The sequence below is a fragment of the Anser anser genome (genome assembly GCF_964211835.1).
Source record: "Anser anser genome assembly, chromosome: 8".
Taxonomy (NCBI): Eukaryota; Metazoa; Chordata; class Aves; order Anseriformes; family Anatidae; genus Anser; species Anser anser.
In genome coordinates, this window is record NC_139728.1 from 19,939,447 (window position 1) to 19,967,415 (window position 27,969).

Genomic DNA, 27,969 nt, shown 5'->3' on the forward strand with positions numbered 1-27,969 from the left:
TTTTTAATAATCTGAGATTTATTAGTAAAACACCATCAGTTAAAATAAATGTTTATGTACAGTATAATTTGAAATCCTAACGTCGAAAATGAATTTAGTTTATTGTTTAGGTTTTAGGCACACATTTTCATCCAAACTGTGACTGTGACTTTACAATAGTATCTGCTGATTTTGAACACCTTAAATATCTCTATGTTGACATGTTGAAAAAAACAGACAAGACAAAGGGGGAACTTCACAGGATCTCCGCAAGGCATTTAGCATATGCAAAGATTAATTAAGCACTTAGTCACATACTACAGTCTCCAGTGTAAGATTACATATATTACTCAAATATCTGAATACTAACCAAAATTAACATTTGTTTCTTCTTATGCAGCTGCTATTGTGATAATATGGCATCTGAATAAAGCAGCAGATTCCTGTTTTAGGCATTTCTACTATAATTAATCATTTGAGAAATACCTAGGCAGTGTGTATTGTGACCAAAAATTAAAGTCTTTTTCATTTTAAGGTCATAGTTTTCATGTCCCAGAGGAATATTTTTTCTTGAATGCAGATTTTCCGGAAGCAGGGTGGCTTCTTCCCAGCTTTGTCTACAGAAAAAAAATAAATCCAGGCCAAATAGTATAAAAGCCTAAGGCTTTAGGTTTTCCACATCTCTCAGTGTGGTTGAACACAAGAACAAGAAAAGACCAGGGAACTACAGTGTCTTGCTGAGTAGTTTTCCATCAAGTATATAAACCTTTCTAAAAAATGAGATAAAATAGTCCTAATTTTTTGTTGCATGTCAAACGCTTCAGAATATTGATATCTAAGCACATGAATTTTCATAAAATGCATGTATAGATACATCTTGATGCAATCCTCACTGATTTCTACATGTAAATTGTTTAAGTGTGCAGTTGTCAAAACTTCGGGTTTATCTTCATTTTTGTTAAAAACTTTCCTTTGCAATAGAAATTTTCTGATAAGAATACTTATACAAAGCACCCTAGATTTATAACAATAAAAGTATTAGTATTCTGATGTATTTGAAAGTCATTTTGTACTTTTAAATAGGGATTGACACACAATTCTCATTCCAGTCGTCCTTGCTTAGCATCTCCTATTGCTCCCCATACATCAAAGACAAACTCATCTGGAAATGCAAAGTCTCCGAGAGTTTCATCCAATGCCACTGCAAATTCATCTGGGTTTTTCTTGTCTCTTCCAGCTTCCACCATTGTTGCAGCTAAAAACAAACAAACAAACATTAAAGTTATCATGGAAGTGACTACTAACATTCAGCCAAGATAATTTTCAAATGTATATTTTCAAAACCCAGTAAAGATAAGGGGATTTAAAGCTTATCTTCCAAATTTAGGATTCCATAGGATTTATGTACTTAAATCCCCCTGCAGCACCTACATTCTGTCCTGGTAAATGGGAGAGCTTCCTTGGAGTATACATTATATATTCTTCCATTTGCTTGGGGGGGTGTTTAATTTTTAGTTCAACCAACCTTCATTCTTATCTTGCTAAATTAAATTGCATCCTTCTTTACTGAATGCACACGAAGCATGAGCCTACAACAGTGCATTACCAACTTCTGTGAGTCTGATATGAGCTTACTGATCAAAAGGCATACCTGAATGTTGTGTGTTTTTTTTTTTCTTTTCCTGGTTCAAATGTTTGTTGTTTTGTTTTTGTTTGTTTGTTATTGTTTTTCCATGGTTCAAATTCTACAAAAGCAAGGGAAAAGCCTTGCTGCTCTGTCTCTGCTCTACAGCCTCTGTTCATATTCACAAGAAAAGATAGTATTGTACAATAGATGAAACCCTCAAAGTCTGCTTCATTTTGTTACCTTACACACCTGCCTTAAACTGCAACATGTTCTCCATCTTTTGTTATACATCAAGTAACCACCATTTTCTTCATGAGCATATCAAATACTAATGCCACACTTGAAAGATTTGATAGCTTCTAGCCTTTTCTTAGAGGAATATCTGAGTGAAAAACATGTATTACAGTGCCTGAGAAAGGAAAATCCTGAAGCCACAGAAGGCCATCTTCATTAGACAGTCTAGTGTACTATGTACTGCATACACTGTGTGGTATTGAAATGGCAAAATCTCACTAATAAATACAAAAGAAACTTTCCCTGCTCTGAAGTATTATTAAGTGTATTTAACATTAGTTTGTTAACCTGAAACTCAGATCAAGTTTATTGACAGTTACGAACCTCTGGCAAATAGCGTTCACTACTCTGCAAACTTGTAAAAAGCTGTGAGCAAACCTGAGCCATATTCCACACTGCAGATGTCAGCAACAGCAATTCTGAAGAAATTTGACGTTTCAGCTTTAGCTACACTGAGACGTGAGTCTACAAACAGAACCTGCGTGCCAAACTACACAAAGCAGCCCAGAGAAAATTCACATGAATTTTGACAGACAAACTGGCGTGCAACTGAAGCGTAACCCAGCCTCCTGGGCACCACTAGAGGTTCTCAAGGACTCTCAGGACCTGTTTTCCAGCCAGACGTAACCTATCCCTGTAGTGCCAATTCTTTCTGCATCCGCCGTGAAGTTTCTGTTACACTGACTCACAGCAGCCTAGATGGGAAATGGGCATTAATCACAGGACTCAACCTGATAAGTGAAAGACAAATATTTGTCCTATCAATGCCACTCTCTGTCTCTCGATCCAATGGCATAAGAAGGTACTTACAGAGGAGGCAACCCTGAAAGAAATGAGGTGAAACACTTGATTTAAACCTCACAGGCTGCCTGATATGAACCAGGATACAAAGTTACTCCATACTGACATTGGAAGAAGGCTGGAGGAAGAACAGCTGTGCAAGGTGAAAGACAATGTAGGCACAAGAGAAAACATGTCGAGATACAGTTCCTCAAGATCTTAACAAGAGAAAAGAGTGAGGATCAAAGGAGTGAGGATCTAGAACACTGTTACAGTAGAACCGGTGGTAGCAAGGGATTCAGCCAGTTTTGAGACAAATTGATGAAGATACATGAAAGAGCCATATGACAGTCTAAGAGCAGTGATAAAACACAACGCATCATTGTATTACAGTCCAACTGCTCTAGTTAAATCATAGAATCATTACGGTTGGAACTTCAGAATTGCACAGGAATCCTTAACCCAGAATGTTGCTTCAAACACGATTGTCTTCAAACATTGAGCTTCCCAAATTATGAAATGGAGCCTTAAAACTAGTTTTAGAGATTTAACAAACCTGAAAACAAAATCTACCAAACTTAGACAAATTTCAATCCTGACAAGGAATCAGAATTCCACTGCCATTTGAAAGCAGCAGCCTCAAATAAAATTGAACAACTGTAATCAGCACTTCCAGAGCATGCTCCATGTACTGTATTTATTAATGCACATCGCCCTTCCCAGATTCACCTGATATGATGAAATCTGCTTCTGCAGGAGTGCAGGATCTTCACTGCTCGTGTGAACCTTTTCAATAGCTTGGTGCTGACCTCTAGTGTCAGCAGAGTTATATTACCGTTCAGCAAACGGTAATGCAAGTTGCAACCAATCCTTCCTGATATTGGCGCACAAGTTTTACCACTGATGTATACCAAGGTGCAAAGCTGAACCCTGTCTCACTAGTTTCATACATACAGAAACACTAAAGCAGACTAGCCTTCTCAATCAAACAGTGTACATATTCTTATTTCCCCAGGCAGTTAGCACAGACACATACAGGCATGGGGTAGCATCCCCTCGGAGGCACAGCTGGAAATTACTGTGCAGAATACGCATGTTTACACATTGACATTTTCAATGCGTAATTCCCAAGGCAAATCAAAAAGTACTGATTGCCAAAGCATTTAGCAGATACTTTCCAGCCTGAAGAAAACTTTACTGGTTCTCAGAGGGTGATAGCTCCATGCCAAATCGCCTCCACTGCCCTCCCTTTCCCCCCACTGCTTCTTATAACAGCTGCACAATAAGTGATTACAGGAATTTTATTCTAATACAGAGAATATTTTTCCACACAATCCAGATAGCCCCATTGTTTTCAGCTATTTGTTTTAAAATCCTACTACCAGCAATGCTCATACCTGAGAAACTTTTGCATAGAATGTGAATTTCAGTAAACTCAAAAGTGACAAAAGGAATTAGAAGTCTTCTCAACTTTAACCAAGAAACTCAGTATCAGGCTTCCCAGAATATGAACAAAGAAATATGTTGGCATTTTAGACCTAATCCCTTGAGAATAACTTCAAAGATCATTGTTCACAAAATCCTCATTGTCAACTTTTGACAGATGCATGGGCACGAGCCCTGAGAGCTGTGATCTGCCTGCCACTGGTGCTGCTTGCTGTGGTTTAACCAGGCCAGCAGCTCAGCACTGCACAACTGTTGGCTTGCTCCCCCGCAGTGGGATGGGGGAGAGAACTGGCAAAAAGGTAAAACGCATGGGCTGAGATAAAGACAGTTTAACAGGACAGAAAAGGAAAGGAAAATAATGAAGATGATAAAGGAATATACAAACAAGTGATGCATGATGCAATTGCTCACCACCCACCAACCAATGCCCGGCCTGTCCCTGGGCAGCAGCCGCCCCCTGGCCAGCCCCGTTGTGTTGTTCCGCATGATGCCCTGTTTTCTGGGACATCCCGCTGGTCAGCCTGGGCCAGCTGTCCTCGCTGGCAGGGCAGGCACAAGCAGCAGAAAAGTCCTTGGCTCTGTGTGAGCGCTTCTCTGCAACAACTAAAACATCAGTGTGTTATCAGCATTATTCTCATCTTAAATCCAAAACAGCACCACTCCAGCTACTGGGAAGAAAATTAACTCTATCCCAGCCAAAACCAGGACACTGATAACCACCTTACATAGGGGTTTTGCTACCTATATCATATCCTGTAACTTTCAAAAAACTTTCAGAAGCCTCAGAAGAAATTTCAGTATTTATTTAACTGTAACGCTATCAGAAGCTTTGCCTTCATCAAAATTATTCTGGCCTGACACTTTAAAAGAGCTAGAAGCCTCATCCACCTTCCTTAACAGCATCGCAGAAAATGAAGCATGCCATTAAAGTTTTCAGTGTTCAGCTTTCCTTGGTTTTAGCTTCATGTTGAACATTGTCAGATTTGGCATTCAAGGAAACATTAAAAACATCCTTTCTTCTTCTTGTTTCTTTGCACTAAGTGCTAATTCTTCTTGGAGTGGAAAAACAAGTTTCTTGTTTAACCAGCATTGCTACCTTTTCCTTTTTCATGGAACTCACAATTCTCGAAGTAAATGAAGAGTCAGAAACAATATACCCTACAGTGTATTTATATTGTTTTTGATTGTTCCTATATAAAATATATATGTTCAGTGTTTCAAATTAATCAACCTGAAAATTACAAAATGAAAACTGGAGAAACTACAAACAAATGTAATCCTTTGGAGAAGGAAGTTTGGCAACAGGAAGAGCAGAAAACCATGGATTCAGGGAGAATATCACTTTAGTCAAATCATTTCAAAATAAAAATATCTATCCAATACTGCTGGGATCCAAGAAAAGAAACTTGGGTGAGGAAAATTTAAACCTGTCAGGACGTTTTGACTAGAGGAAAAGTTGGAAAAATAAAATCAGGAGTGGAAAAGATTTGAATTCTTTTAAACATAGTTGGAGAATATACAAAGGTGTGTAAAACCTTACAACATTAAACAAAAGAGCAAAAAGGAAATAATCATAATCAAAAATTCAAAGTTGGACAGGAAGCCCTTTTGCCATAGTTTATCCATTGGTAGCATGCTGGGGTTGAAAGCCATAGATCCAAGTTTACTCCCACACCATGATCTTTGATATCAAATACAGCCTATCAATTCAAACATCACCGATTTAAAAAAGAAATGCCACCAGCATTCTTCACTAACACTGTTTCCTGAATTCACTTTCCTCTACCAGAAAACACTGACAAGATATAAAATAATCTACAGCAGCCCTCAATGGTGCATTTCTTTTTTAAAGAAAGCTGAAGTCTTGGCCCAGTTTCTAATGTGTCCATAAAGTAAGTGGCTGGGAACCAAGTGTCATTTCCAGAGCCAAGTGTCTCTTCCACAGATTAAGTTCCTTTTTCAGTAAAATAAAGAGTTAAAAAGGTAGAAATGCATTCAAAAGGCAGATACATACATCTCAACAGCATTTAGATCCCTGAAAATAAAAAACTGTGCCCTATAAAAAGAAAGTATATGCATTTCCATTAGATGATTTCTGAGCATTTTCCTCCAACTCGGGGATTTGTGTGTGGATGTAGTCAGCCATTCCTGAAACTGTCAAGATACTTAACAATGCAAAAATTAAGGGCTTTATCTCATCTTTAATTCTGTCTGTAATTTTACATTATTTTTCTTTCCTTTCTTTCTAACTTCTGGCTCAAAATTGGGGCACTGTTTCAGAATTCAATCACACTATGGAAGTGTCATTTTAATGGAGATGAAAGAGCAATATTAACTGACAACCAGAGCTTCTGACAAACAGAACTGCATGGGAGTGAGCAATGATTGAGATCTTAATCACTTGTCGGCTGTCGCATTGTGATGACTTGCATTTTCAACTAATCTGGCTTGAGTAATGAGCGAAATTTCTAGCTGAGTGGTGATTGGCATTCTCTGAATGAATCCTTTCCTCATATTTCATTTTCATGGGTGACTGATCACATCCAGTATATAAAAAACTGACATATGTTAATTGAACAGATTTGTGACAGGTGATTAGCTCTCCTTTCCTAAAGAGTCCTAGACCTGTTTAATTATTTAAAAGTGATAAAACTTTTTTCTTTTTTTTTTTTTCCCATCACCATCGGCCCTTGATTAAGACTTGAACTTTAGGAAATAGCATCAAAGGTGTAAACTAGATTTACATGAGCCCTGTAGTCTTTGATTCGTGACAATTTCTTTTTTTAACTGCCTTCTTGGGAGGAATGGAAGGAAGAGGTGAAAGGCAAACCAACAACCCAGTTGGGAAGCAGAGAGTGGCTTAGAGGACTAAGACTTCTTCGTTCTATGAGCATTCTTTAAAGGCATTATTTTAAATTTTCCAAGCTACTCACTGAAAGATGCAAGGATATCAGATCTTTTAAAATAGATATATATATAAAAATGTCACGGAATTCATAGAAAACCTCTACCAGAGATCTCTACTTGGCAATCAGCTGAGCCAAGCTTTTTCTAGAGCTGAGCTCCTCAGTACTGTACAAGAGCCATCCTGCTATGGTACTGTCAGCCAAAAAAAAAAAAATTTTAAACAATAAACAATAGAACCCACAGGAACTCACTTCCCTGTCCCACAGCAAAGCCCAGCACACCTTGAAATGACAAGAAACCAACCTAGGATCTCAGGATCCTGGGCTACAGAAACCAAAACCAGGATCTCTGGAGCTGCTTGCTCCTATAGGGCCAGGAGTCTAGGGATCTTGGAAGTAACCAGCAAGGACCTTCAGAAGCCTGCAGAAGACTGGCTCAAGCTGGGCCTTGCAACAGTTGCAGGACAAAAACAGCTCCTGGAGGGGTGGCTGGCACCAGACTTCGGAGTTCTGAAGCCTGAGCCAGAGACTGATGGCAATAAACCTAAACCGAAGCAGCGGGTCAGCACCACCCAGGGCTCCTGACAACATATTACATGCCAGAGGCATCACATACTAGAGTTGTTGGGAACCGAATTTTGAGAACTTAGTTTTCTGAGAATGGGGAGATTATCATCTGCAAAGCAGCATTATGAAATCTGGGGCAGCTCCACTCTGTCTTCCATGCCAGGAAGCCAGCCTTTACCTTTAGGTTGGGAGACAAATAATACTTACCTACAATTTTTCCTGTGAGGAAAATAATAGAAGCTGCCAATCAGATGCTTGCCAGTAGGAGCAGCCAGCAAAGGTCTTTGGGCTATTCAGATAATTTTCTATTGTTCTCATTCCTCTCTGCTAACTGCTGCCTGTCCAACCCCCCTCACTTTGCCCGTAGCTACATGCCAGACCTATTATCTCTTCTGCTTTGCCTCTGCCACTTCTCTCTCAAGGCTCTCTTTTCAGTATCACTTTCCATTTAGTTCATCCTTTCCTAATTCTTGTCTGATTTTTAAGTATTTCTATAACAATAAATAACTTCACCCTTTGTCTCAGCATTAACAGTTCCATGATACTGTATGAGGACTACACCCAGCCACAGCTCCCACTGTGGCATTTTTTATTCAGCTAGACTGAAAAACATGAGCAACTTCTTCCCTTACAAACAGAAGTTCATATTTAGTTATTGTGAGATTAACAGAGAGGCAACAGCTGCAGAGACAAGTTTGGTGCAGTTTTAAGGAACTCATGATACTAAATAGTTGAAATAGTTTCTCTTAGTTTGAATAGTTTCTCTTACTACAAATTACTTTAAAGTTAGTAAATATAATGGATAATTTCCCGTGTTTCTTCAGAGTACAGGCTTTAAATAATTTGATACATTATGCAGTTACTCTATCAGTTCATTGCTCATGCAGTTCATTGCTAAATAATTACCCTTTCGCTGAAAAAAGGTCTCAGATTCTAAATGTAGTGATCTCTTTAATGTGTCTAAGACAAGAGGCAAAAGAGAGGGGGGGAAAAAAGGCAAATAGACATGCTTGTCCTTGCTAGTCCTCAAATGCCACACACAAGCTCCACCAGAAAGAATAGTGATTGCAGATAATGACAAATAACTAAATAAATTATGCAATGGAGTATAGCTAACGTGTAGGAAGACTAGAAGATTTATTAATTACATCATAAGGCTTTTAGCAAGAGATTCTTCCTTTTTATCAGAGAGATACATTTGGAGTAATACAGGCAAGTTTGAGGGACTACATCCTGGACAGGTTTTGCTTTGCTTACATTTAGAGACTAAAACAACCTATAAATTTTATACTATATAAAATGAGAAATGATTGCATCGTGTAGTAATGTATCTGTTAAAACTCACCTAATTCAATATCTCTTATCCCCATGTATGTTTCAAGAAGCTCATCCACTTTTTTTATTGCTTTTTCTTCAACTTCAGATGGCTTTGTTGAAATAAAGGGAGAGAAAGCAAGTGTATGATTATTATCTATGCAGACTTTAAAATAACTAACAACTGGATACTATCTTCACTCTTGTAAGTGTCTAGATTTACAAAACCTAGAAGTAAAACATGTTATTCTTCTCTCTTCCCCTCTTCTCACAAACTCAAGTATTCCTACAAACTTCAAACCACATAGTTCTCACATTCACCGAACTAAACACAGGCCTTCCAACTCCTGACAGTACAGATCTTTACCAAATCCTCACCAGCTTTAGAGGAATCCAAAATAAATAACATTTCTTCTTCCAGATCCTAATCATAGCTTTACACACATTCAAGTCAATATAAGTTATTAGCCTCTCCTAACAACCATGCTTACATTAGCTCAGTACACTTCGCAGTGTCAGATACAGAACCACCTCTTCAACTGTTGCTCTTATTTTCCCCTTCCCTCTTTTCAACACTCCTTGGTCTAATCCATCTTACCTTCATCCATGTATGGAGTCACCTAGATGGAGTATAGGCTCTCCATTTCCAGATTCTTCAGCCCCATTCTATCTTTCCTCGTCTTCAAATTTGTGTACTTTCTCCTTGGAGAAAGCAGCCTTTGTCATAAGTCCCACAAGCTTTGTAACACCCAGAGTTTTCCTTCCTGCTTTACCTTATAAACCTCGATGACGAATAAATCAGGTGCTAGAAGATTAAACTATTGAAAGGCCTCAAAATAACCATACCATTTCCTCCACAGTGGCAGGGCCTTTAGTTCTCAGCCGAAGTGTTTCTCTCCCTCTGGTGATTTTAGCCTCTGTCAAAGCTCTACCTGTGGACCTCGGTTCTATCTCTTCTAGAAAGAAAGGTAAAAAGAAAAAAGAATGCCAAACAAAATTAAGCATGCGGTATGTCAGAATATAATGCATCTGCTTCAGCTGTTACATTAACTTCAGTTTTTATTCTAATCAATATCTAAGATGTATTTAACATTTTAATTATAAATTAACAGCACTCTAGCTTTGCTGACAATTTTTTGTCTTCAAATTTTGATATCCACTTGACTGCACTGAAGCTAGGACTTCTACAGACCAATATATCCATTGAAGCCTATTGCACATCATATCTGCACTTCATATAATTTTACCTCGTTCTATAATAAAATACAAATACTTAATATTAGATAATGTCTGAAGTCATCAGCCAAATACAGACTTACCCTGCTCCTTACAGGCAGACTATATTGCAGCATTGTCATTGCAATATTTCCATCCTTCACTGAAGACATGATACAAACAGGATTGCAAAATGTGTCATGATGAGCCACACTGAGGCATGTCTGTTTGCTTCATGCTAAACTGTTTGATTACTATCAGTCACATAGGTGAAACATGTCCATAAGTAGGTCTGTAGGAGTTTTTCCACTGGTTTCAACAAGGTCAGGATTTCATAGATAATAAATCTCTAAAGATAATATCTGGATTTACTGATAGCTTTCTTTATCTGAATTCAGCTTTCCTTATTTATTCTTGGGCAAGAGCACCCCATTCAGAAAATGGAGTATGAAATCATTTAAGATTTGGCTCATCTCAGCCTTCCTGTTATAAAAAATAATTTTACATTCAGGATTGGCAAGGATTTAATTTACTTATTGACACAGGAGTTACATAGCTAATCTGGAAAGTACTAAAAAGACTTGTGGAGCTTTTTAATGTGCTAGTTTCTCCACCAGGCTATTACTTTTCTTAAAGGGAGGCCTTAAGCTGTATTCACTTTGCCCAGGTAGGTTTTATCTCATTGTTCTTGCATTGGTGGGCAAAATACAGATTATTCTGCTAAACAAGTCTTGCAACATGAATTTGAATTATTTTTATTTTAACATATATACTGCACAGTCTATTAAATACAAGACTTAAGATCAACACCTTTTCTTAACACTTTCATGGCTTCAAGGACAGTTTAAAACATCTTTAAAATTTTCATCATTTCTGTTAGATTTATTTCAAAAAGCCATTCCTGATGCAACATACATCTTTTTCTAGCTCTGTCACCACTAGCACCTCAAAACTCATGATATGACATGAGCTTTATTTGTAATACCTTACACCAAAGCCAAGACAGAAACTATTTTTCATAATCATACAATTTAAATTTATACTTTGTTATCCTGCCTTTGCTTTGTTTCTGTTGATTTTTCACTAATTCATAGAGGGCTAGCTTATGACTGGTAAGGACAAATCTTATTCAGAGAAGTCTAATTCTGTACTTTAAATCTTGCCTAGAGCAGCTGTGACAGCATGCATGCACATGGTAGGAAGATACCCCACCAGTAAATTATACTTATTCCACATTCCACTGATGGAAAGAAAAATAAAAGCTAGTAATTTGACACAGAGACTTGTCTCTCATTCCTATACCCATACAAACTTTAAGAAACCAGATTGTGTGGCAACTAGCAGGAATCCTACACCTACGTGTCCAGAAGGATCTGAATCTTGTCATCTCCTCGGGGGCTATTCTCAGCATGCTACAGCATAAACCCTACATATAAATTTGTGCCTAAAGCTCAGCTGCACCTAAAGCAAGAGCCAGAATATTCTTAACCTGTCTCACATTGGATACTGTGACTTCTAAGCTCGTTTCTGTAGAGTAAAAAATAACATGCAGCTTTCAAAAATCTGTTCAAAAAGCTCAGATTGCCTCTTAATTCAATGTCTTGTAAAAGGTATTGCCATGGAATTAGCAGGTTTCCTTTTCTACGTCATCATCAGACTAAAAGGTATCTTAATCACCTTACTAAAGTACTCACTATTAAATAATAGTTGAAGTTATTAACCATTATTTACCCTGGTCTTTACAAATAGACTATGCAACAGGTTTAGCCCTGAATACCAGTATAAAAAAGATAACATTATATTGCTAATTGCAACACTACATGTATGTACATTATGCTGAAGTAGTATTACAACATATATTTACTTAACAGGAGTATCAACTTATATCCAAAGGTATTAGAGATTAACACATAACTCTTGTTTTGCGCAGAAGCACCAAAAGTAAAAAGTCTTCAACTTTCTCTCATTTTCAATTTCTGCTGTTATTCTGACACCAAGTGTCAAGACTGGTGTATGACAGCAGTTGTAAACTGCTAACAGGAAAAAAAAATTAAAAACCCACAACTTTTGCCACTGTGATGAAGGTAATGATTTTGAACTCCCTGCTAGTGCACATTAAGTCATACATACTTAAAATGTAGCAGTATTTTTAACTTTCTTATTATAGGAAAGTACTGTGTGGATCATGGAGAAAAACATTAAAAATTGAGAGAATAAAAATTAAAACTCAGTCTCTATTTTGATTCCCTAAGCTAAACACAAAGAGTTTTATTTATTTATATTACACTGATAAAATTAATGTACTTAAGGACTAGCAGTAGGTATACATCTCTCCTATGTAATATCATTTTGACAAAGCTTGCAGGTGGTAGGTAGAGATAGAGCTTGTCATAGTGCTTTCCTTCAGTTCTAAGTATACCTCCTGTATAAATATATGTACATTTATATAAAATACATACCTATAAATATATAAATCTAATACACAGATGAACAGGAATTATATGTAAGAGATGTAGAGGAAAAAGAAGAGGAGGTTTGAGGATCAGCAAAGTGATCCATGCTTTAAAACTCTGCCTGTGAAACAATTCCTGTACTTGTTTTGCACCACCATGTGGTGGCAAAGGGATCAAACAACTGAGAGTCAGGGCTGAGTCAGACCACACCAGGATGACTGCTGGAGGAAGCAAGATGGAAGAAAATCCATTCCTATATTTCCCACTTCGAAGGAAAAAAAAAAAAAAAAAAAAAAGAAGGGGGGGAAGGTTTGTAGCGCTTACATGTAGTTGACACCTGACTGCAACCTGAAAACAAACTTACAATGCAACACGATGCTGGATTAAATGAACAAGGTGAACAGTCAACCCACACTCACCAAATGCTTTCCTGGGCTCTATCAACTGCAGCTTAAACACCTGACCTTTCTCCAGATCTTTTAGCATTTTGGCAACTTCATAATGCCGACAATCTGACACATCTTTTCCATTTATAGACTCTATGTGATCACCCACGCAGATCATTTTGATTTGGTCCATAAGGCTACCTTCTTTGATTCGCTATCATTAAAAAAAACAAATAAAAAATAAAAATTAGTAACGTTTCTTTAAATAGTAAAGAGATAACACTGAGTTTCAAGAACGTCAGTTAACAACATTAATAGCATTGAGCTTGTTACGCTAGCAGCGTGTTTTGTCTGTATAACATCAGCAACAGGAAAAAAAATACAACCAAACTTCAGAATTTAAGGCTTCTGAATAAGGTAATATTTTTGTGTTTTAAAACTGAACCCAAATGTGCTGGTAATGTGATTGTTTATTTGATTTTTTACTTTGATTTAAAAGCCTGACAAGCATGGGTGCAGCAGTTTTCTCTTTTCAAGTATAGTCCAGGGACATAAAAAGAAAAAAAAAAAGTGTGGTGTACTAAAACCATGATGTTAATGATGTAAATGATTATAAAGGATAGTCTCAGTAAGGCTTATCTATAGTGAAAAAATTTCTACCATTTTCCTCACTGAGCTATGCAGTTGCATATTAATGTATTTCCTCTGAAATAACAATAAAGGATAAGAAATGCTTCCAAACGCCATCTCAGGGAATATAAATAGCCTAAAGGTCATAAAATGTAAAAGAAGCGAGCATTTATAGTTTTTGTGAAGTGGTATTTAAAGAGAAGAACAAAACAATCATTAAAAATCTTTATGATTTATCAAGTCAATTAAAGGACACTTCAGATTTCAGTGATTCTGCTTACTGCTTTTAAATGTAGTCATATTTATCATGCTTAAGTCATGAAAGCCATTATCCTATTTAATAGAATAGATATGACATAGTAGAATGTAGGATATATCTTGTAGAGATACAAATTTCATTCCAAAATCTTCCTGAATAATGTACTTTTTAATAAAGGCTGATGCTTTTTTTCAGGCTAACTTTGAGTTTACAGTGAGATAAGGAAGATAAGATAAACATATTACCACCTACTACTATAACACCTAGACTAGCTGCATAACAATCTTAAAAACCTGCTTCTAGCTTATGTGCGCATGTCTGAGCCCACATATGAGAGAGTCAGTGGGAAGTGTGAGAGTGTGCACTGTCCTGTATGATACTGCAAAAATTTTTAGCTTCAGACAGAGTTTAACTCTTTCGAGTGCTTTTTGTTAATGTTGTTTAACCTAGATTAAAAACCAAAAAGCAGCGCTATGGTGAATGAAGTGGGGGGTATCATATACAAACAAGAAACCAGGTCTCAAATGCATTTTTGTTACCAGGTGCCAGGGTTCAAAATCGTGCCCATCACACTTCAGTTTCTGCTTAGTCTAAGTGTTGGTTTAATTCCCATTACCTTTTCTTCTTCACTTCAATCCTAATACCAACACTGTTTAAGTAATATTGCCTATGTTATACAAGTAGCATTCAAACAATTTTTTTATATGACTTAGCATTCCAAGTTAACTGACCAGAGACAGTCAAGCTACATCGTCGCAGTAATTGCAATGCTATTGATATGCCCGTATCAAGTGCTCTACAGTCCATTTAGAAGCTAGGATCTATATATCCTATGCACTGCTTGAAATTCTTGAAATTATTTGTGCAAACCCATTTTATAATGTCTCCTTACACACCATGGTATAACAACACGGTCTTAAGCACCTACAAAATGCTCTGAGTTCTACTGTTATTCTTTGAGTGGCTAATTTGATTCCATTATACATCTTTTCATCCAGCTATGTACCCAGAAAACAAATTTGTGAAAGTAGCACAACACCAGGTTTTGTTATTTATAAGGCACAACAACATCAGATTTCATAGCAAAAGAATCTGCAGTTCAGAGCATCAGGTTTAAAATGCGGCTGGGTTATATACCAAGCCTGGAAACTGCTGTGTTATACAAAGCACAACAAAGTTACTGCAGCCCATACTAGCATCAACCCACAATTAGGTAAATTTAGCATTAATCGTTAATTAATAATGGAACACGCTAACAAATTTTCAAGGAAAAGAAATACGTAAGCAAGTAATTCCATCAAACTGTTTTTAAGTGGAGACAGTTTCTGCTTAGTGATTTAGCTGGACAACCAAACATAAAAAATATGTAGCCTCTACTTTCGCATACTTTTTTCCACTCTGTTTAAAATGAGCCATTAGCTAAATACACCACAATAACAAAGTAAGCTCCTAGAAAATCTTTTAAACTGATGCAGAAGTGCATTCCCATGAAGAGTGCACCATGTTCATTATACCTATTACTGGACCAGTGCAATGACAATGACATATTTATTCACACAATTTTTTAATACTGGAAATTTCAGCTTGCTGGTTTGGTGAGTGTTTTCCAGTCTGCTCAAATTATGCAGTAGTCTATGTGATAGCTGTTTCTCTCGCCCCCTATTACCAAACAAGCACAGAGAGAGTCATGCTCTGTACAGTGCTGCACACGTGAACTTTAATCACTGAAGCACCGTTTTCAACGCCTTCTTTTAAAATGCCACATAAGCAGCAGCGTGACTGAACATTATGGGCTGCACTGATGCTACCACTAGAAATTCAGAGTTCTGTATCTATGAGCATAAAAATTAGGCTACAATTTTCCCAGACTACTTGCTGAAACATCCACTGCATCTCAATTTTGTCAAGTGTGATCTCTATTGCATTTTTCAACAACAACGACAAGCAAACCTACCTCTAGATCATGTCCTGTTTTATATCCATGGTAGCTAAGGAATGAACAAACTATACAACCTCTACATACAAGAAGCTCTGTTTGTAACAGTAATAATAATAGTAATTGGGACAACAGTAATCAAAGGTAATTTCCAATGCCTCACTAATAACAGTTAGTTGGAGTAGATTAAAGCAAAGCATCTAAAAAGGGGAGAAATTGAATATGACTGTGTGGAGGTCATATACAAGATGATGAGGAGAGCAATTGAGTATGTTGAATGTGTTACTGCCTATACTTTCTATGCAAGTTAATTGGGGGTGAATTGTGTCAGTCCAAATCCTTACAACCTTTTAATTCATCCTACCTATCAATATTGGAAATGCCACTACTGGAAAGTTGAAAATGCGCTATACTCGCACCTATTCTTATAGAGCATGAAGGCTTCTGCCCTGTTAACAGTCATAAAGACTTAAAGAACATGTTCTCATTATCATGAGTGACAGATGTTCTACAAGCAACCATTCACTGACATCAGAAAAAATCAATACAAAAAAAGGAGGGGGCAGATACAAGCAGTATTTAACACCTAGCATCTCAGGATAGGTCAGAAAATATAATAGTCACATTATAAAGCTGATACACATTATAGAAGCAACAAACAAATGACCTAATTTTGAAATGACATGCAGTACAGAAATAGCTGAGTTCATTTAAAAAGATGAATCTAAATAAAAGCAATTTTTTTTGTACTTGCCATATGCTAAAAGATTTGATAGTTTGAAAGCAATTATTAACCCATTAGAGTTACGGAAACATCTATAAAAAAAAGCATTTCATTGGCAAATAAATTTACCTTTATAAATGCACAGCCAGCTCCATTGTCTGTAACGGTAAGTCCAAGCATATCATCAGATTTAAGAACTTCTACTTCTTTTCGTTTTCCTTTTACGTGGGCAAATATGAAATCTTCAAGGCCAATCTGAGCACCTAACAGCTTGTCCATATCAACTTTATGAGTGTTCAAAGTGCAAAACATGATCTGTGCAAGAAGGAAACAAACACATTACCTTAAAGTTTAACAGTTTATTAGGCTTGGTGAGCTTGACAGGCTGATAGAAAGATAAAAATAGAGCATAATTCTGGCCTCTTTGACAGATCCATAACTGACATTATAACAACTCTCCTTCTCCAGCTGCCCCAGGAGAGGTGATAGTCTCCATCCCACGCACATGACAAGAGGCATCAGTAGCTCAGACAGGAGATAAGTGCTGGCAGGGAGCAAAGGAATGGGACATATCTCACGACCTGTCACACAGCACCAACCTTGACACAAGCTTAAGCTTGAGCTTAAGCAGAACAGCTTGTTCCAGAGGCCTGAGTGAGCAACCCCAAGAACCACCGCCATGTTGTTTATTGTCATTCACCCACCTCAAACAAGGGGCACTGCTCGAGGTCAGGCACCACTTCTGCCCACCACAGGAATGGGGCCAGCCCAGGCAGGCTCTGGGCTTTCTAATACAGCCTGTACTCAAAGGGCAAATAGCCTAGCCAAAAAAGAAGAGACAAATCCACAGTTCCTCCTCACAGTTAGGGTAATTTTACCTGCCAGCTCCTCTCCAAGCTGAGGCTCGACAGGAGCAATGGCTGAGGGAGGCCCACACAGCCTCCTCCTGGGCAGCACCAGAGCATGGGGCTGCAGCCATGAGAAAGTCATGCCCCAGGAGAAACTTGGAGAATGCCTAAAATCTCTTTCTCTGATGCAAGTTGTTCCCTCAAGACCTTCTTTCAAGTGCAATGGAAAGCAATGGAGGAGGAAGAGGCTTGTCACCCCATGTGGCCCTCTGTCACAGGTAGAGGAGCTGCAGCTGTAAGCCACTAGCCAAAGGCCACCATCTTGTTACATCTGCACTGCTGCCTGCAGGATGCACAGGGCTCCGGCAGGACAAGAGGCCAGGGCCACCCATGAAAAGAAGTACACATGGGGAAGCCAGCCTAGCATCCGAGAAAAACAGCAATGGGATGTCAGCGGCTGCTCTAGTGGCTGACCTGTGACCCCCCAGCACTTTGCTGGAAATGTAGGCTTTCCTTCTGCTGTCCTTCACCACACCTATGAAAGGTATGGGGATTTCACCCCCAGAATGCTTCAAATGCCTTTTCCTTCTCTCTGGTATCAGTGGATGACAGCATGAAAACTGAAATGAAAGTCACTAAGCTGTTCAGTTCTATTACAGTCCAGATGAGGGGGAAATACTTTCCCTAATGTATCCCACAGAGAGCTTTCACTTTCTTAAGTTTTACAAAACTTGGACTCTATAGAAATACTTGTTTGTTTGTTTGCTTTTGGTTAAACAAAAAAGTTTAGTAGTGAGATTGTGGTTTTGGATTGGTGGGGTCTTTAGTTGTTTTTGTTTTTAAATAAAACTACTTAAAAGTCTAATTGCTTATCTGATAATCCATTGAACCACTCCAGCCTAATGCTTTAATAATGACAGCCACAACAGCACGCACTTAACAGACATCAGTTTTATTCTCAGGTAATGCTAAAGTTTTTCAGTTAACCAATACTCAAACAACAGTATCACCTAGAGAAATTCATCTGGTTTTGAGAATAAAATAAAATTTTATTTTATAAATAATAATCATATTTAATCATCAACTTTTTTTTTAAACCAAGAAGGTTCAATTCAAACAGATTATATAAAATTCATATATACGTTCAGCTTTCTCTCCAGCTACATAACTTGGCCAGTTTACAACTGCAACTCAGTTCTTGTTCTTACAATAAACAGCAAGCACTTTGGCTTTACATTTTAGGTATTAATACCCTTCATCTGACCTTGTCAAATACACAATCATCTAGTAACTACTGTCACACCTTTGAATAGATCAACTGGCAACAGAGCAGAAATGTGATATTTAGAAACTCGATCCAGAGTTTCTCTTTTTAGACATTCATCTGGATGGCATTCCCCCTACAGCCTATAAGTCTCCAGAATTCTCTATGAGTCAGTTCTATACTAACCACAAGACTGAGAGAGCATCAACCAGTCAAAAATAAAACTTAAATCATTCTTTATCCTCTTCAGTGAACAACTGCTTTTTCTCAGAACAGATAACTTCAAAGAGTAATGTACTAAAGATGTATCCACCCGCGATAATATACAGTTACACCATCAGTTACAGCACAGGTTTATTTGTACATGACTAAGGACTGCCAATGGAAAAAATTGTATTTTTTTGTAAGTGTTAGGTAAGCTTAATATAGGTACCTTATAACAGCTTATATACTTAAATAATTAAACAACAGCTACTATAGTACACCTTGCCATTCACTCCAATCTTTGTATAATTTTAAATAGTAATTTTCTTACCCAAAAAAGAAACAAGAAAAATTCAATGTGTAATTTTCATCGTAAAGTCTTCTCTCTCTCTTCTCACCCTCACCCTTCCCATGTATTTGATCTTCAACTCAGCATACCAGTGCTGTGACATTTTGTGCCAGCTTTAGCAAGGTATTATAAATCATAACTGTTACATCAGTCATGAAGTATCTAGGATACCTCCTGCACAGAGTTATCTTGCACAGCAGACAGAACAAGGAAATTCCATTTGCCTGGCAAAGACTGAGGGCTTGTGTATAACCTTAAAAAATAGATCCATCAGGTAAGATTACTAACAAGTTATTCCTTGCATCCCAATTTGCAATAGTAGGAGACATTGGTCAAGAAAAACATGGTTACACTGCATTACATAAAGTAAGAAACTGTATTAACTAAGAGGGTTACGATATGTGTTATATGAAGTATATAGGCATTACCATACTGCATATCCTATATATTAATGACATTCTCAGCTTCCATTAAGCCTAAACCTTAAGAGCTCAAAAATAAGTTGACTGACTGATAACATGCTCAGAAGCTATTAAAAGCACTTTTCAAATCAGTAGATCTCATAACTTTATAAAGGGCATCATAATCACTTCAAGAAGCTCAGAAATGGGATTTCTACTTTTGAGCAAAATATAACACCCACTGACACATTTCCCTCTATATGTAGGTGTCATCTATATCAAGAAACCACCAACACGTTTTCTAGCTACCTTGCTCACTTCATCCTCCCTCGGAAAAATGTGGGGACCTTGGCTAGTTGCAGTGATAGGAAGAGTAACCAACTCCTCTTAGATCCAGTGTGCTACTCTAACAGGCAACTTTACCTTCCCAGACACATTCAAAGTATTGTAAAGTAAGCATTCAGTGTTTTGTTGCCTTTTTTTTTTTTTAATTCCAGAACGCACAAGAATTAGCGTAAGTTCTTCCATACAGCTAAAAGGTATCTGAAATGCAGATCATTAACACAGCAAGCATCACACATAATGCAGTATCAAATTTAAGCACCACTTCAGGGAACAGCAAGCAAACAATTGTTGCCATAGGGTTGGGAGGAGGTGGTTTGTTCATTTAAAGTCTTCAATCTGCAGGACAGATTGTGAGCAATTTTTTTCAACAGATAAGCAGGTACTCCAAATATTTTACTGATTTCACAAGCTGACCCTTTTCTCTAGCCTTTTAAAACATGCTTTGGATTTTTTATTTTCTTGTAAAAAGGTTACTTATTGATAAACCTAAGCTTCAACATGGTGACTTATTTTCCAGTATTTTTATAAAAGTTGAAATTGAACGTGTTTAAATCAAACACTTCTATGAAAGTTTAACGTGGCACAGCCTCACAGTACACTTAACTGTTTAGCATCAGGAAGCAAGCCCCACTGAACAACAGCCGGGGCACAAGCTCAGCAGCTGAACACTTCTCACTGGAAGAAACAGGGAGCTGCATTTCTGCTCCTGGTGCTACTAGGAAGGCTTCCCTGTTCCTCTATTTCCTTTATGAAGCAGAAGGCCCTCCACCCTGAAAGAAATCCTAGCCTTCATGGGCTCTTGATAGACACACCCGCTAAGCACTCAATTCACCTCACCATACTTCACCTTACAAAACAAACAGAATAATCAAAAGTTCAAGTTATGAGTACACAAACTGGAAACTCATATGCCTTGTTATTTGCCATTTCCTTCCCAACTGACCAAGAAATAGCCCTGCTACATTTAGATTTTAATATTCATATTTCTAATGTCTGACTAGCTACTTAGAATAATATAATAATAATAAACAGGAGCACACCACCATCAAATGCTTTAACAGATCCACATTGTCCTTTAGTCAGTGCTCATTTATTTATCATATGGGCTGCACTTCTCCCTATGGGAAGAACACTGAGTTTGGACCAGGAAATAAAAAAGTAAAGGGGGGGGGGGCATGGTAAAACTCAGAGAGGTGTGCTGAAAGGTTCAAAAGGGCTGAGATGCTATTCACCTCAGAAGACAGAGGAAGAATAAAATATCTAGGCGAGAAGAGATGAGTACAGGGAAAGCCTCAGAAAGCCACTGTTGTGGATTCGCTCCTCTGATGTTTGCTAGGTGTCTGTGAAGGAGTGTCCCCTTCTGAAGGTACGCCTCTGTTATTCCAACCCCATCCTACCCTACTTATGATAAAGGTCTGCACAGAAGTTTTTGTCACTCTGCACTGATTCTTCAGTGTCTGTCCAACAAATACCATGTTTTACACAAGCTTCTCTGTGTCACTGTTGGCAGTCAATCACAGTCTGGAAAGGATTCTCCAGCAGAAGCTAAGCTCAGCTGGTCCTGCGGGACGTGATACGAAGAGCAAATGAGGTGCTGTAACCATGCTGAGTCAAAAGAAGTGACAGATTACAAGTATAGCTCATCCTGTACTGTACTGAAACACTTAAGCAGGAACTTATCCAAGAATCCATACCCTTGCCTACATCGCAGTAAACTCACACGTCACATTAAATGTATTTATTTCTGCATCGGTTCGCCAACTGCTCTCTCCATGGAGCTCCTCCCCTCACACCCATTCCCCCAGCTATTTTCCACCTCGGTCACTGCAGGGCAGAGATCTCTGTGATAGTACCTGTTTCCAGAGGCATTCAGGTATCACTGCCCACAGGCTTCAGAAGAGCTAGGTCACAGAAACTTTCCTAGACAGATAACACCTACAGGTGGCATTTGAGTACCTCAGTATATTTCTTTCAGTTCGCAGAGGTTCAGGCATTATTCTTTACATTTAACTGTACAAAAGCAGCTTTAGTTAGTAGACAATACCATTCACATTCTCTAGTCTCCTCTTATTTCCAACAAACTCAATTGTTGTCAGCAAATTCATGTTTCATGGCATCCCTTGCATCTATTTTCTTCTGTCAGAGTTTTGTCACAAGACTCAGATCCAGATTCCTCAGCTTAACCACCTTTACATCAGAAAGTAATTTTGATCACTATTTTCATTTTGTACGGTATAGTTTCTTAAAGCCTACTGAATTTCTTGAGTAACAAAAAAAAAAAGCTCAGTGCCTCCAGCACTAATTCCCCATCTGTTTCTAGCTACAAACCATATTTAAAAAAAATAAAACCCAAACAGGAATGGGACAGTAGAGAGAGAAAGAGAAGAAGAAAGTTTTTCTAGTTTAGGCACAAGACTAGCAGTGCCTTGATGCCCATGAAATACATGGTGCTTCCTCTAAAACGAAAAAGAAGAAAAAGAAAAAAACAAACCGCTTTACTGTCAGATTCTCCATCTAGCAGGAGAAATTGGAAGTGCACCATTCATCCCAAACTGAATTTCCGGAAGAACGTTACTCTTTCAAGTAAGTGGAGCCACAAATCAGTAACAAAAATTCATTGGTGAAAAGAAGAAAATTAAAACATAATCTGGGAATTACGAGAACTCGAGAGCTAAAGGTATAACTGGAGGTTGAACAGAGAACAAAAGGAGAACAGTAGCTCACAGAGAGAAAACAGAAAAGGAGTCGGAAAGCAGCTGGGAAGATACTGCTTAATTACTTAATGCACCAGTGACTGGTTTAACTGTATTCACTGTTACCAACACTTTTATAATTTACCATTAGAAACGCCGCTAGGTCAGGCGGCAGCAGTGGTTTTTACAGAATAAAGTTTGTCGTAGTACCCTATGGCACTTCAGAAGAGCCAGCTACAAATAAGAAAACAAGTCAAAGTGCCGCTTGCAGACCTAATGAAACGTTAGCACTTTCTTTCATTTTGCCACTCAGAGGTTAAGGTTCACAGAACCATGTAGGAAGAACTTGATAGGCCACTGCCTTTCAACTAAGGGAAAACAATGCATTTACAAATGAATCATAATCCAAACAAATGCTTAAAGCTCAGCTCAGACAAACAAAAAATAAAAGATCAAAAAGACAGAAAAGTTAAAAAAAAAACAAAAACTATTAATAAAATAATCCTTCTCTGGGTTTAAATAACCTCGATTAAACGGATGCCTTTTAAATATAACTGCCTGGCACAGCCTTCTCCATCACCCCGCTCAGAGGGGAACTGACGAAGGGGCCAACTTTAACGCCCGGGCACCCATTCTCCCTCCTGGCTCGGCCGCTTTGCTCCGAAGCCGCCGAGCACCCCCGCGGCCGGAACCAACCCGACAGCCGACCGCCGGCCCCAGCGCCGCGCTGAGCACCAGGGGGCCGAAGGCGGAGAGGGCACGGCCCCGCCCCGGCCCCCCCGGGGCGTACCTCTGCGGGGGCGATGCCGAAGGCCTCGGCCACCTTGGTGTAGAGCTCGCGGGCGCTGCCGAAGCCCTCCACGCGGCCCGTGGGGCTGCCGTGCGCCAGCTGCGCGTGGAACTGCAGCCGCGACGCGCTCCCCGCCCCGGCCGGGGCTGCCGCTGCCGCCGGTGGGGGGGCCGCGGGGGCCGCCGCCTCGCTGTCCACCAGCCTGGAGGTGTCCTTGGCCTTGCCCTTCTTCTTGTTCCCCAGCCCCAGGGGCATCTTCCCCGCCTGCCGCAAGCTCCTGCCGCCGGCTCCCCGCAACGGACTCTGCCCCCGGCGCCGCCCCGGCCCGGCCATGCCGCCGCCAGGTGAGGCCTCCGGCCCGCGGCCGCCCCGCCCCGCCCCAGCCCGGCCTCTCCGAGAGCCCCAGGGCGCTGAGGGGGGCCCGGCCGGGGCGGGGGGCCCGGCGAGCAGAGGGATTCCCCGCCCGCTCTTCCCCACGTAAGGAATAAGAGCCGAGCGAAAGGCCATGGACGAGAGCAGCAGCCCGCAGCCTGCTGCGGCCCCTATTCCTGTAATTAAAGAACGCTTCCTGGGCCCGGTATTGATCCGGTATTGATCGTGAAGGGTTCTTTAACGGAAAGCCAGGGCACTGTCAAGTAGCCCACAGCGGTACTGGAGAGTTTGCCAGAGTCGGGTATGTTTTGTCTTCTGGCCTGTGCAAAGACATCACTTCTAGTTCTGGTTTTGGGCAAGTGGTACCTTTGTGGATATTATAAAGTAAATAAAAAGTTATACTACATGCACTTTTCAAGTACATAAAGCCAGGTTGTATAAAGTTTACCGTCTTTACACTGACCACGTTCAGGGAGTTCTACTGAGAATAAAAGTGTTAAACATTCATCAGAAGAGGTTTATAAGGAGGACAAAAAAGGATACAAGGACTTCTGCCAACTCTTGGTGTTTCACCACAATTGTACTTAGTGTACCTACCAAACATCAAGGGATCAATAAAGCAAGAGCCATGTAAGCAATGTTTAAAAGGCTATTGTGCTGTACAACAGCTTTGAAGTACTGAGATTTAATTAACACCTATATTAGAAAAGTATACTTTTCTAACATTTAGTGGACTTAAAATGTTTCCATCTCCCTTGTGGAACAGAAATATTTCCTATAATGACTTGGATGCTCATATACTACAGAAGACCTCTTCTGTCATCCTCCAATGGAACTACATACACCTGGGTGGAACTACTCCATTTTCACTGGTGTACTCAATCATGAAAAAGCATGTCAGAAGTTTCATGAAACATCCAGCACTTCTAGAGGAGTCTGCTGCAAAGCTGCAGAGAGAAGCAGTATAGCTTTCCAGCTTCTGAGTCTCAGAGGAGGAAAAGAAAGCATGGGGAATAAGCAAGTAGGATTCTCACATATGGAATCAGACCAGATAGGCATAAAAAAGATGATTAGAAGGCAGCCTGGAATTAATAGTTGACTTACCAGCCCAGTTTGAAAACAAAATACTGAAAACTCAAGTGGAAGATTTCTGTGAACTTGGAGAAATGTATTCCCCCGAAATACGATAATAAAATTAAGGGAACATATTGCAGTCTCATTCAATTTATGCCAGTGAGATACCATTACATGACAGTACCACAGTGTTCATGTCCAAACATTCTAATTAGTTTTTTTCCACTGTTTTACAACCTTTAAGTGAGCAGTTTATTTTAAAACATGCCTTTTTCCACCTACCAAGAGGTCAATGTCACCAATTCTTTTGTATTGTAAATCTTATCTCCACCAATCTTGATGTCTACCAACTCATTTATCTTCTGAAAAGAGAATTGAATCAATGTTAAAAACCCATCAACTGCTGTTTACTTCATTACTGATGTTAAATGGAAACAAAGACATTCAAGTTCCTGTACATAACAGAGGGTGAGTAGATTTATTTCACAAATTTATGGACATTGACATAGCCGTAATTAAGGTATGTTGCAAAATTTCCTTTAATTAAAATGTTAATGCTTCCATGCTTCGTATGGAGATGGATGGAAGTAGCTGAAGTTGTATCAGAACTGTGCTGATCCCACTTAGAGCCTGGAGGAACAGCATCAGTTTTTAGGCGCAGAAAGAAAAAGTGATGGGAAACCAGCACAGCTGACCAAGTAAACTGAAGATCACATTGTACTGTTTAAAACAAACAGTATGGAGCATGTATACGTTATCATTAACATAACAGATAAAAAAAACTTATTTTTAAAAATGAGAGGTAGAGAGAACTAGATATATCCTAAGATATTCTTGAAAGCCATGCCTCTAACAGAATCTACATTAAGTTGTCATTAGCAGCCTCCAGCTTTGGCAAGAAATCGTTAAGTGTTCAACACGTCCGCTACTACTACATGTACTTATTTTTTGATAAGCTGCAAAAGCTACCTACTAGTATTGCTCTGATCATAAATTAGGTGTTCCAACCAGCATAGCAGTGTGAACTGAGTGATCTGTAGAACTAGAAATGAGTCAGACTGCTGAGAACCTCAAAGAAAAAAAAAAAACTATATAGGCACAAGACATTTTCTCCAACTACAACCAGTCCTGCTCTCAGGCTTCCTTAAGTTGTGTACCCACTAGGGAAACATCTGCCAACATTAAGTAATCCACATAACTAGATCATGAATCCAAATACACCTCCAATGGCAAAGGATAGTTGGGATCTGGAAAGAATACTTAAGTTGCACTTCTAGTAAGTGACATTGCAAAATGTTAATAATTTAAATAAAAATTTTAATCATTCAATATTTGCCATAGTTTTAGAAGAGGAAAAATAAATTACACACTGAAAAAAATAATGTGTTTCAGTCCTTTTGTCCCACAAGTATGTTGCACAATGCAGGTTATCACATTCCTCGGTTTCTGAGCCATAGTACTTCAGGTGCAAGTACCATGGTATGCAACAAGCATGTCTGTGGAACAGAACAGAATCCTACTAGTAAATATGGAATGCCACAGTGCTCTACTGCAAAGCACCAGTAGCATATACAAAACTTTTTCACTACATATGGAACATATATCTGTGACTTCAGGAGTTCTTACCTGAAACACTTCGTATCTTTCTGGTTACCCACACTCCAAATGAAGCAGCTGCTCAAATGAACTCTGACGAGAGAATGAAGAATCTGTTTTATAAGATATTGCAGGACCTCATCATCCTTACTCTAATGAAAATAAGGTCAAGAAGAAACATAGCTGGTCCTTTTAAGTATCTGTGGTAGTATCAAATTGAAATAAACTATAAAAAAAACCTGAAGTTTCCAAGTCATAATGTTAAAAGCTATTTTTAAACCACCAGAGGATGCTGAAAAGAAAGAGGTTTTTGAAAAAATAGAGGATGAAATATAATCTTAAGACAGGAGTTCAAAAAGGATTGCCTGTGACAGGAGGGGCCTAAACTCCATACCAAATTGATCTTCTGACAGTATGGCCGTACCACATTAAATATTCATAGTTTAGCTTTGACACATGAAAAGCAGCAGCTAGTCAAACCATCCTCTGGAAGCAAAAAAATAACCTCATTTTGTGCACTAACTTCAAGTTTGGGACTGTGACTTAACAGGGAGCATAAGGGGTTCCCAGGGATTTGATCCCTGCTACCTATCACTTAAAATCAGTTTGTTGGTGCATGAGGAAAAATAAAAGTGTGGTTTTCCTGAATTGAGCTCAGAGTTGTTCTTGGTCTTTATTACACTTAACCACAGCTGTTCTGGCAAGGGCTGCTTCTCAATTAACGCAGTTTATCATCCCTCCTTTGGATATAAATGAGCAGTTTAGACACTTTTTTGGAACATGCCATATAGTACTTGTACAGGGAAATGCTATTCTTGAAATGTATTTCAGGAGCTGGCTGGGTCCATTTTTGTTTTTTAATGATGTAAGACAGCAAGAGTTAAGATAAATTTGTCCTTGATAAAGCAATCAGGCATGACAAACAACATTGCTGCTGCAGCTCCTCCCTTGGGTAGGCCAGCACTTCCAGTAGAACAAAACAGGCACAGAGTTGCACCTTCTAAGCTCCAGGGGAGCAACAGTAGCCCTCCACTTTCACTCTTTACATAAGAAAACAATTAATTGGAGGACCATGAAGGAAAACAAATCATGCCACTTGGAAAGAGTCCACTGCTGAACAATTTGACAAAAAGCTGAGATTTCAAAAAATTAGTAGAAAAAAACTAGTGAATACATGAATACCAAGGTTCTACGTGACCTGATCAGAAAACAATACAGTAAGAAATATTAATGTCGCCTGCAGAGGAAGACTAGCGTTTACTGACTGGAAAAGGAAAACTGTCTTTTATGTTGTTCAGTCACTTTTTTTTTTTTTTTTTTAGATCTAGCTTAAGAAATCAAGTGCACAGATTTTCATCCTGACTCATCATAGCAGTTTCACTGGTGGGGTAGAACCTACTCTATCCCCAAAGCATTTTACCAGCAAGTCAGACTGGCATACTGGATATGCATGCTGGAAAGGACACAGGTTTTGGTATTCTATTCAAGAGTCAAATGTTTGGTTACTTCTGAGTCTT

At 38.9% G+C, this 27,969-nt stretch overlaps 1 protein-coding gene across 2 annotated transcripts; it reads right to left on the reverse strand.

The window, feature by feature from the left end:
* On the reverse strand, positions 1-27,755 carry GIPC2 (GIPC PDZ domain containing family member 2). 2 transcript variants are annotated; one of them, XM_083846522.1, is made up of 6 exons: positions 23,411-27,755; positions 16,646-16,831; positions 13,001-13,181; positions 9,760-9,866; positions 8,945-9,026; positions 1-1,234 (listed from the first exon to the last, which is right to left on the reverse strand). In XM_083846522.1, the coding sequence occupies exons 1-6, from the start codon at positions 23,915-23,917 to the stop codon at positions 1,080-1,082; spliced, it is 1,218 nt and encodes a 405-aa protein (XP_083702648.1). In that variant the 5' UTR covers positions 23,918-27,755; the 3' UTR covers positions 1-1,079. The 2 variants fall into 2 exon arrangements, with proteins under 2 accessions (XP_083702648.1, XP_083702647.1); XM_083846521.1 differs by having other exon boundaries at positions 9,760-9,869.
* Between the last annotated feature and the right edge of the window lie 214 nt (positions 27,756-27,969).